The sequence below is a fragment of the Crocodylus porosus genome, unplaced genomic scaffold (genome assembly GCF_001723895.1).
Source record: "Crocodylus porosus isolate Cpor-Errol unplaced genomic scaffold, CroPor_comp1, whole genome shotgun sequence".
Classification (NCBI taxonomy): Eukaryota; Metazoa; Chordata; order Crocodylia; family Crocodylidae; genus Crocodylus; species Crocodylus porosus.
Genome location: NW_017728931.1, coordinates 124,973,541 through 124,985,279, shown reverse-complemented (window position 1 = coordinate 124,985,279; position 11,739 = coordinate 124,973,541). Strand labels below are relative to the sequence as shown.

The window sequence follows — 11,739 nt, the reverse complement described above, 5'->3', positions numbered from 1 at the left end:
GTCAGGGTGGCTAGGATCTGGAACCAACTTCCAAGAGAAGTGGTGCTGGCTCCTACCCTGGGGGTCTTTAAGAGGAGGCTAGATATACACTTTGCTGGGGTCGTTTGACCCCAGTACTCTTTCCTTCCAAGGCAGGGGGTCAGACTTGATGATCTGCTCAGGTCCCTTCCAACCCTACTAACTTTGAAACTATGACATAAACAGTATTCAACCTTCTAAAACATGACAGCCAGAAAATGAGATCTCTCTTGTCACTGACTATGGCATTTAGTTGCAGATTTGGTTCAATAACTCTTGAAGATTTTCTAATGTCTCAGTATAATAATTGTTTGTTTTCCATTCTCTCTAATGACTTAATTTCAAAGTCACACAAGGTCTGCTAAAGGACACACATTCCTGAAAATTCAATAGCTTATCCTCGGATCATGTTTGTTTACTAAGACAAAAATAGTTTATGTTGTGACATTCAATTTCTAATCTGTACATTTTCTTCCTGGGGTATGTGAATCTCTTCAGAAAGTTTGTAACATAACTAGTCTGTTGCTACTGCTATGAACAAAATACACACTACTTAATATCCAGTAGGCCTGTGTGAGTCAGCAGTGATCCAATCCAGCTTTGGATCTGGCTGCTTTGGATGGCCGCGATCCGATCCAGAGCTCTGGACTGGGTTTCTGCCTCGATCCAGCTGAAGCGGCTCCGAAGCTTTGGCGTCACCTCGGAGATCCCGCCTTAGGGTATTATGGGGGAATCAATGAAATACCTATAACTGTGTTGTTTTTTGTCTGATTTGGATGAAACTTGCAGAAATGGTAGCCTCTTCTGAGGGCATGAAACCTGCCAAGTTTCAAGAATATTGATGCAGGGGTTTGGGGGGAACTGTACCCCAAATTCATAAAAGCCAAACTCATGTCACAAATGTGTGTTACACCACAGGGTGGTGAAAACTGCAGAGGTGGTGGCCCCTGGTGAGGCCACAAAGCCTGCCAAGTTTCAAGCAGATCAGTGCAGGGGTTTGGGGGGAACTGTACCCCAAGTTCTTGAAAGCAAAACTCCTGTCATGTCTATGTGTTACACCACAGTGGGGTCAAAACTGCAGGGGCGGTAATGCTTACTGAAGCCACAAAGCCTGCCATGTTTCAAGAAGACTGGTGCAGGGGTTTGGGGGGAACTGCCTCTCAAGTTACGGACAAGCAAAGCCCATGCCATGGGTGACTCTACGTATGTTAAGGTGCAGCGGGGTGACAGCTGCAGGGATGGTAGCCCCTGCTGCGGCCATGACACCTGCCAGCTATCGAGGAGATCAGTGCAGGGGGGTTCTGGGGCCCTGCACCCCTAGCTGCTGACAAACAAAACTCGTGCTTTGGGTGCTCGTGGGACTGACTCTTTCTGTCTTGGGGCAGTTGATTGTATTTATTCTTTCCTCTCCTTTGCCTGGTTTTGTAAGTGCTAATCGATGGCAGTTAACTGGCTACACTAGCTAGGTCCTGTGTACTGAGCTGGTCCCTGAGTGAATCATGACTGGTTGGTAACTGCTAACACAGTAGCTTAGCAGCCAGGCCTGTAGTAGTGTCTCCCACTCCCCAAGACAGAGACAGTCAGTCCCACAAGCACCCATATCATGAGTTTTGCCTGTCAGCAGCTAGGGGTGCAGGGGCCCAGAACTCCCCTGCACTGATCTCCTCGACAGCTGGAAGGCATCATGGCCACAGCAGGGGCCACCATCCCTGCAGCTGTCACCCCGCTGCGCCTTAACACACACAGGTTCACCCATGGCACGAGTTTTGCTTGTCTGCAGCTTGAGGTGGTTCCCGCTAAATCCCTGCACCAATCTTCTTGAAACTTGGCAGGCTTTGTGGCCTTAGCATAGGCTACCATCCCTGCAGTTTTCACCCCACTCTGTTGTAACACCTAGAAGTGACATGAGTTTTGCTTTCAAGAATTTGGGGTACAGTTCTCCCCAAACCCCTACACTAATCTTCTTGAGACTTGAAAGGCTTCATGTTCTCTAAAGAGTCTATGAACTCTGAAAATTTCATCCAAATCACACAAAAAACAACAAACCAGCAGCAAACAAGCAGCGCCGAACCATTTCGGGAGGCCGAATGAGGCAGCGCATCAACCCAAACATGCTGCTTCGGACCCCAAAGCATCCAAAGCTTCTCCGGATCTAAAGTTCTGTCTGAAGCCTCGCACAGCCCTAATATCCAGATGTATTAAAACAGTGATAAAATATGGTTAATCTGAGTAAAGCTACACTCTTCTGTGTGCAAACTTCAGGTTACTAGTAACAGTTTCTGTCTGCCAGCAATGCTTGTATAAAGATATACTTAATATCACTAAATTTTTCTTCCTCTCTGCTCTTACTTATGCTAAAGTCATAGCTGAAAAGTTAATGGACTAAATTTGCATTTTTTATCATTTAAACTCTGTATGCAACAACGTCTTTAAAACTTATAAATGAGCACTATTGCTGTGGATGCATCAACAGAACAATTGCTTGTGATTATTTTGCATTGTATTGCTCTCCTATTCCATAAACATGGTTTGAGTATGCTAATCAATTTGTAAGAGATAAATTATGCAGCTAATTCTTTGTTATCTGCCTGCTTAAATTCTTTTAATCTAGAAACAAATACTTTTATATTAGATTAGATAGTCACATTTTCCACTAGATGACAGATCAGCTAATAGGCCAGAAAATGTCTCTCAGCTTTCTGCTAGCAAGGTTTCAGCTGCTTTTTGCAATGTAATTTCTCCCCTCATATTTGGGCAGCATAGCAGTTTGTATTGTCTGATTGCCCTTGAATGCTTTGCATAATCAGGTAGATTCCTGTCTTTCCACATCTGTTACAGTTCTCCTACTTAATATTCGCAGTACTCTGTGCAGTAGATAGTCAGTTGTATTCATGTTGCATTAGCAAATGTACTGTAACTCAGAATGCCACTGAACGAGTCAGAGTGTAACAATGATATGATTTATATTTCAGGAGAACCGTGCCCAGAGAATGGCAGAAGCCCAGGCTCAGTGTCTACTCACCATAGTTCTCCAAGAAGTGACTATGCTGCTTACACTAACAGTAATCATGCTGTATCTAGTAGTAATGCTACACCCCCAGAGGGCTTTAGTTCACACAGCTTACAAACCAGTGATGTTGTCATCCACCGCAAAGAGAACGAAGGGTTTGGCTTTGTTATCATCAGCTCTTTGAACAGGCCTGAGTCTGGATCCACGATAAGTAAGTAAAATCCTACTTTTTAGCTGTTACTTCTTCAGGTTTGCCTGGAGTAAAAATAAGATGACACCTCAACTCTCTATGTTGCTCACTTAATCTGCTTCCACTTCACAAAAGAAAAGCAAAATAAAATATTATGGGAGAAATTCCTGTCATCCCACAGTATAAAGTGATCCCAGAAAGTGTTTTCACTCTGTTTTTCAGTCAAGGATTTATGAAAAAAGCCACTCTTCATATTATCCCAAATTAACATTTTTGTTAAATTTAATATGATCATCAAAAATAAACAAAAACCATAGCCAATTAGGCACCGAGGACTCTATAGTTATTACTCAGTTGCACTTCATGGCCAACCAGAACTATGTGGTGACAGATGGGATAAAATAAATCACCCTCTTCCCAAATTCATGTTCATAATAACTGGGAGTTAATTCATGAAGAATCTTCTACAAGCAATAGCTATATGACATGAGTCTGAGGTGTCCTGTAGAAAGTGCTGATACAGAGACATACTGATGAGTAGAAGTAGTCAAAATTTCTTTTCCCAGATTTTTTCTGACCAGAGAAAGAGAGACACCACCCAAAAGAACCAAGTGGTTAGGGCATTGAGACCCTTTATAAAGGCTATGTTTTTCTATGTTTAATCTGGAGTACAGCTGTAACTGTATACATGTCTGTAATCCAAATAAAAAGTGGCTGCAGTCCGAATTAAGTAATCCTCACTGAATGCAGGTTAAAATTAATGCAGATTAAGGCAGTCCAAATCAGGTAATTTAAACTATATTAATTAACACGTATATATAGTGTTGCTTTTAGGAAAAACAGTCCTTAGGATCTCAGATAAGCATTGCAAATATCAACCCAGCAAGGGAAATTCAGTTGGGTTTTTGCAAAACAATAGAGGCTATCAGGCATAAAGTAACACCTTTAAAAAGTCACAAGTGCCAACAACACTTCACCCTGCTAAGTATCGGGTCAATTACAACACTTTAGATAACCACAACAATGTAGCAGTGCTTTTACAGGCTTATTATTATATTTTGTACTAAATATTATTAATTAGTACAAAATATTCAAGTCAAATCTGACTTCCAACCTCTGTTAATGGGCTGTCAAGTGTATAGACTGCATATAACCAGTGCCCCCTACCATGACAGTCAGGGATCATCTATTAGCCATTAATTCGAATTGAAATTTGATTCAAACTGTGTGATGCAAATCAGTTAACAAGGTTTAGAAAATGCTGAGCACTGTCTACAAATGGCCTGAGTTGTGAGATGTGTCACAGCAAGAGCTGAAACCTGTATCTTCCCCATTCCAGATATATGCCTTAATATTGACTCTGTTGTGGAACTGTTTTGTCACTCTCAGGTTTCTTTTGTTCCTAATAAAAACATTCAGAAATCTTGTTTTCATTCTACATCAGAATGATAACATATTTCAAAAACATCAAACTTTTTTCATAGGGTCATAAAAAAGTAGGACTGGAAGTGACCTCACAAGGTCATCTAGTCCAGCTCCCTGCTCAAGGTAGGATCACCTTTAATTAAACCATCCCAGCCAAGTGTCTGTCCAACCTGCTCTTGAAAACTTCCAAGGATAGAGATACCACACTTTCTTTAGGTAGCTTGACAACCCTCATAGTCAGAAAGTTCCTCCTAATCTCCAACCTAAATTTCTCCTGCTGCGATTTGAGGCCATTACTCCTAATCCTGTCCTCTATGGCCACAGAGAAAAGCCCTTCTCCATCTTCTCTATAATCTCGCTTCAGATATTTGAAGGCTTTTATCAATATCCCCTCAGTTTCTGTTCTCCAAACTAAGAACCCTAGTTCTTTCAGCCTGCCTCCTAAGGCTTGCCTCCCAGGCACTAATCAGCTTTTTTGCTCTGCACTGAATTCTTTCCAAACTGTCTGCATCCTTCTTGAAGTGTGGAGCCCAAAGCTGGACACAATTCTCCAGGCAAATCTCACCAGTGCTGAATAGAGCAGAAGAATCACCTCCATTGATTGGGAAGTGACATTCCTGTTGATACAACCCACTATGGTCTACCTTACCCCCATGTCCTTCTCTGTCATATTGCAACCTAGCCAGTTATTCCCCAGTCAGCATCTGTACTTATAGTTATTCCATCCCAAGTCCAGGACTTTGCATTCATCCTTGTTGTCCTTGTCCCTTCATGAAAGAGAATTATCAGTTTTTGGGAAGCTTTATTAACCAACTCATTACAGTACATTTTCATTTATAAAGAACGAATCAAAACATGGCTGTAAAAGTGAAGAGGAACGTAATTTATCTGCAATCCTTGGGCACATCCCCACTTGCAGTGCCAATAAAAGTAGTGGCACAAATTTGTGCCACTACTTTTTACCGTTGCACATGCTCCTGCATGTGTGCTTTGGTGCAGGGCAAAATACCCCCCTTAAGGGAAATATCCCCTGGCTTGCTGGAGAAGCCAGGGTGGAACTAGGAGTAGAAACACTCAGGCCAGCAGCCAGGTTATCTCCTGGGAGGATTGAGCCTCCATGTCTGCTGATGCACACTCCTGTGGTATGCACTGCACTGGGTATTTTTTTGGTTGTGGGGTTTGTTTGGCTTTTTTGCATCGTGTTTGGTGGTGGGGGAGGGGGTTGTATGTTTGTTTGTTTTTCTACAGGAATTTTCCAATAGCAAATTTTGCCCCCATGCTGCATATTTGAAGCATAGGGCACGTAAAGAGGTTTGCAGCACCACAAACCTCATATGCATGCGCATCTGGATCTGGCCCATCAGATGACAAGAAAGAGCAGGAACAATCAAATCCCCTTGAACACACAAGAGCATGTGTAGCTACTTTGAATTAAGTATTAATTGAAGACCTCCAGAAGTAGATGAAAAGAAAGGTCAGCTGTTGAGATGACAAATGCATTAATTAAAATAATAATTTTATTGAACCACAGTGAGTTCTAGTAGTTCCAAAATCATGTTCATGTAAAAAAACAACCTCAGATTTGTTATAGACAATGATAAAATGAAGAGAAGCATTGCCTTTGTGTGTTTAAAATAAGTGAAGGATTTAAAACTGTGGTGGAAAGAACAAGCTAAAAAGGACCCTGGATAACACTCCAATCAGTAAGGGAAGCAGTAATTTAGACCCACTGAAATTGTAATGGGGACCATAGCAACCATTCATTTCTTATGCCTCGTGTATTTGGACAAAGTAACTAAAAGGCTTGAGCAAAAGCAGAATGCACCCTAACAGCAAAGGAGTCTTACATAGAATCTAATATATCACAGTATTACACAATGTACAGCTTGGGTCTATTGGCCTAAAATGGATGCAGCAAAAATGTTAATGTATTCACTTTATGCTGACCAAGATTAGATTGAAACCCTTCAGTGAAATAGGTTTGGAAAAAGAATAGTCAGTAATGTCAAACAATCATTGCCTCTAGTCCTGCTCGTTCAAATGAAGTGTTATGATTTATATTCAGCTGGGAGAATCAAAGCCTAGAAAAAGAAAATTCCAAGAAAAATTCTCATTGGGCATAACCTTCAAGGCTATGGAGTGAGGAAAAATATCTTACATTTAACAATCTTTTCTTCAGCACTTGCTTTTTTCTTTATATTTTTCTTCATTCTGTCAGACTGGACTGGAAGATGTTATGATTTAGATGTATAATGTTTGTTTTAATTTTACTGAGAAGGCAATTAGTTGTAGATTGAAAACATTCTCATTCTTAAACTATAAAACTAACTGAAAACCAGTTATAAAACAGTGTTCAGCAGCCAACGTGTTCTTGTAGACCTTGGAAGAAAAACTGATCTGCGTAGCAATTTGAGCTTTAAATGAGTGCCATTCCTATATAAACCTGGCAAACAGATTGTGCCTTTGTAATAGTTCTGCATATATTGGTATTGTTAGAATGATGTTTTAGCTATGATGGTCCAGGAATTATGCGAGAGGCAAAGAATTCTTAGGGTACCAGTGGCATAGTTGGGATAAAGTTAGACAAACTTTTAGATGCAAGACATTTTTCTTCGAATCATTACATGTTGGTTCAGTAAAAAATACCACCACCACCCCCCCCAGAAATCCTTGCCTGCTGCATATGTTAGCATTATTACAGCTGATAAATGTTATTGGGCTGATGAGCCCCAATACTAGGCAGGGCCATCCCTAGTGGGGCACAAATCAGGGCAACCGCCCCAGGCCCTGCACTTTGGGGGGCCCCATGGAGCTGGGCGGAGCAATGCAGCGACTCCGTGCGGCTGCTGGCTTCACGTTCAGGTACTCGGCATGCCCATATCCCCCCACCCACTCTGCCGCTGAATCTGCCACTGGCTTCCTTGCATCCAGGGTCAGGGCCCCGCACAGACTGATATGCCCTGGGCCCACACCCTGCTCAGATCGTCTCTGATACTAGGTATAATAGGGGGCTAGTAAAGTAACACCAGTTAGTTTAAGAGAGAATGAGGGCAGTATTATGTGGCTGCCAGACATTGCTGGCTGCTGAATTGGGGCCATCTGCAAAATGACAGGCAGCCAAAGGGAATCAAAAGGGTAACAACTCCAAAGCAACAAGCTACAAGCTTACTGGGAATAAGCAGAAATAAGATGCTGGAGTTAAACTACAAGTAGCCAGTTAATTGCTGGCTGTGGCAAGCTGAAGGATTAATGTAAATTCCCTGGACTCAGTTAAAAGACCTAGGGTGATATGATGGGAAGAGGTGGCCAGGAAGCCTAGCCATTAGCCTGGATCCTGGGCTAGAGACGCCATTTGGGGTCAAGGCACAGGAAAGAGGAGCTTTCTGAAAACTGCTGTAGAGTGGTCCTTGTCTGTCTTGAAGAAGTCCCTGGGCATGAGGAGTGATCTAGTGCAGGCTTGTCCCACATGCAGCCCACCGAGGCATTTTCTGAGGCCCGAGGTGCTGCAACGGCAAACTAAAGTAAACACTGTTTACTTTCGTTCCCACCCCTTGTTCCTGCCCCAGCCCCTCAGCAGCTTCCTAATGGATGCTGAAGGGCTGGGGAAGGGAAAAGGTTCCCAACGCACTGCGTCAGCTTGACGTTGCTGACACAGTGGTGTGGGAAGAGGAGTAGCTGTGTGCCGCTCGGGACAGGATGAGCCCAGCCGGAGCAGCCAGGGCTCAGCTGCACTTTCTACCTACCTGGGCTGGTCAGTCCCAAGCAGCACACGGCTCCACTGCCGCCTCTGCTGGCTGGTGCCGACCCAGGGGGTCTGTCCCATCTGGAGCAGCATGCAGCTGAAGCCGTATTCCCACATGCTGCTGGGGACGGGAGGAGGCTGACCAGATCGGCACCAGCCAGCAGAAGCAGCTCCTCCGGTCCCCAGCAGCACATGGGAAGCCAGCATGGGGGACCTCGGCAGGCGGGGTCCTGGTGTGACCTCTGCGGGGCAAGGTGATGGGAGCTGGTGTCTACCAGACCCCGTGCTCTGGGCACTCAGTGCTGAGGCCACCAGGGCTGCGTGCGTGCGCGACCGGGCACCACGGTGAGTGGGGCCGTATGGGCAGGCGGGTGAGGGGCTGCAGTGCAGTGGCCACCTCCTCCAGCCCCCCTCAGGCAGCGCCGGCTCGTGGGGCTGCGCTGCTCAGGGGATGGGGATGGGGATGTAGAGCTATTTATTTCTCCCCTTCAGTCTCTGGGACAGTAGCTGGCTGGATGCAGAATGGGTCCCTCCTGCCTCTGCCCACCAGCAGCTACCATGAACCTTGCAGTAACAGGCAGGTGCAGTAGGGCTACACAGGCAGGGTCTTTATGGCCCAGGACAGAGGGTGTTTAAATATGGCCCACTGGCCCACTGGGTGATAAAAAGTTCATGATCCAGCCCCATATTCAAAAAGGTTGGACACCCCTGATCTAGTGAGCAGCCCAGAGAGGACTAAAGCTTCTGGGCTGGTGTCTACCAACAAACAAAAAACCAAAAAGGGGAAGCTGGAAGATGGCAGAAGAAGGGTGAACTTCAGGAAGGGCAAAGTCAAGTCTATAAATGAAGGTGGTAAAGAGTCTTAGGGAAAGGCAAACCCCAGGTTCCAACTAGACATTGATATGAAGCTGTGAGATATGGAGCTAGCTAGAAAGAGGTGAGTGGAAGCCATGAGGGTGCTTTGGGGATAGTGCTGTTGAGTATCCTTTTTGCAAAAAGGAGTATTAGCCCTGTGCAACCACTAAAAAGTGTCCATTGAAGAGTGCTACACTATATGTAGTTGAGGGTAGCTCATAATGGGTGTTTGAGTCCAGGAACTATGCCTGGTGAGTTAAGCTAGGCCCAGGACCCCAGTAAGCTGAAGTAGTACTAATCAGGTGGGGCCCAAAGGACTGTGCCGTGGGGTAAGTATGTCCAGTGGACTGCAGTAAGAAGGGAAGAATGTAAGAGGCTGCTCTGGCTTTTAAAAGCAGCCTACCAAATTTATGCAACACCAAAGGCATGCCAGGAAAGACAGCAGTGGCTGGAGAGTGCAGCAGGTGGACATGACTGCCAGGGTGCATCACACTGTGGGGTTGGAGCCCCAAGCCTGCTATGCTAGGATCTATGTCGGAGGTGTAATGAGTGGGGCTTGTGCCCTGGACTAGCAAGCAATATAGCCATTGTTGCAGGGGGAGGTGTGAGCATGGCCAGCAGCTACTGAATTAACACAACACCTGCCTGGTTTTATGAGCCTTCTCTTGCCCCACTCCAGCAGCTGCCACTTCTACCAATTCCCATCCCAAGTGGCTACGCGAAACACTGTATTTGGTGGTGAGAAAAGCAGCTTCAGGGTTTCAGAAGGGTTTCTGCACCTGGGGGCATTAAGCTTCTTGCTGCTGCCACACCTACAGCCAGAGATGAAGGGACTCCTGCCCCCTAGGTCCTCAAGCCCTGCTGTCTCCATTCTGGTGCCTCCCCCTTAGCTTCTGGGGCTCATGCCCCACATCACCTGGCCTGTTTATGCTACTGTTCTCAATAACATAGAAGTGGGATCCTAGGAGAGCAAGGGAAAGCTGGCTTTATGGTACTTTGTGGCTCTAGTTCTGGAACCACAGAAAGTTAGAGCAGTGTGAAAGCTTGTATCTAACTTCTGTCTAGCTGCCCATAACTTAAGAAACCATTTCAGGAGGAAGAAATCACTGAAAATGTGCCACTTGGGTCCCTTTTTCTCAGCCATGCCTTTTTGATGAAGCCTGCAAGGGAGGATTCATGCTGTAGTGTACCAGTATAGCCAATTAGGCTTGCTTTACAGTCCTTCTGCCTCAGCAGGGTTCCAGTAGATGCAAATATCAGACCTGTGCTTCTTACTCCAAGAGACTTGCAACCTCAGTTATCAGTTATAAATTTTCTCATGACAAGTTTCAGAAGAGCTAGCTCTACTGCTCTTCACTTACCAGACAGACCTTTGTTTTGTAAAAATGTGCTTAGATCTCTCAGAGCTTTTTCTATCCTTGATCTCCACACAGAATGATGGCAGGATACGGTCTTCATTCGGGAACTGAATATTTTCATATGTTGTAATAAGTGGCACTGGAACTGTAATTTTAATAAATTGCTATTAAATAACTTAAGGAAGGGGCAGGGAATTATTTTGACTGGAGCACTGCTTAAGAAGTTTTGGTGAGCTGTCAAGGGCCCTTGACAGGTGCCCCACCCCCTGGTTGCCATCTTGGAATCAGAAGTCCAGCCCTCTAACCCCTGACCTTTGCCACTGGAAGTCCCTCTCCTTGCCCCCAGAAGTAGTCCTTTTGGCAAGGGGGTTGCCATCTTGGCACCAGAAATAAAATAAATTATATTCTAAAAATCAAACATCTACTATAACATACATTAATTTGATATAAAAAATATGTTTGTCCAGATTTACATGTGTTTGCATAGTGTACATACAGGTGATAGCATAATAGCTTAAAATGAAGTCTTACTTTTATATATTGTGGGAGGGTATGGGTGGGTGGTACATGGCTTGTGGGGGGCTGTGGGGGTACATATGTACGTTGGGTGTGGCGGAGGGTGTGGGAAGTGTGAATGGATGGGTATGGGGTTTGTGGGGGGCTGTGAGTGTGGGTGGGGAGGGTGTCTGGGGGGGTTGTGGCATGTGTGGAGGGGGAGAGTGGCTGGAGTGTGTATGGAGGTGTGGGTGTAGGGTGTGCATGGGGAGGTTTGGGTGCATGTGTATGACAGTACAAGGGGGGTTGTGGGTACATGTGTATGGTGGGGTGTATGTGTGGGAACCATGCTACCAACTTGCCCTCCCACATATGCCTCCCTCCCTCATTGTACACAGTCCCTGCCACCAGCAGCAGCAGCAGGTGACAAGTCCTCCCAGTGATCACAGCCCATGGGAGGCAGAGACCCCTGGTGGTGCAAGCACCAGGACTGCAAGCACCAGGACTTCACATGGCTGGGTCACCAGCAGGAAGGGGGGCAGAGCTTGCCCAGCTCCATAGAGCCCCTTCCAGCCCAGGTTCTATGCTCCTGCCACCCTGCCCTGGGCCCCTGCTAACCCTGGCCCCAGGGCACTGGTGTGGGCCC

The 11,739-nt window shown here is 45.4% G+C and overlaps 1 protein-coding gene across 12 annotated transcripts in view; it reads left to right on the top strand.

Annotated features, from left to right (window-relative positions):
- Positions 1-11,739, top strand: part of MAGI2 (membrane associated guanylate kinase, WW and PDZ domain containing 2) — a 1,214,455-nt gene that overhangs the window by 1,116,112 nt on the left and 86,604 nt on the right. For all 12 annotated transcript variants that reach the window (XM_019543630.1, XM_019543629.1, XM_019543624.1 and 9 more), the window contains one exon: positions 2,991-3,239. In XM_019543630.1, the coding sequence (XP_019399175.1) occupies positions 2,991-3,239 (249 nt within the window). The remainder of the gene's footprint in view (positions 1-2,990; positions 3,240-11,739) is intronic.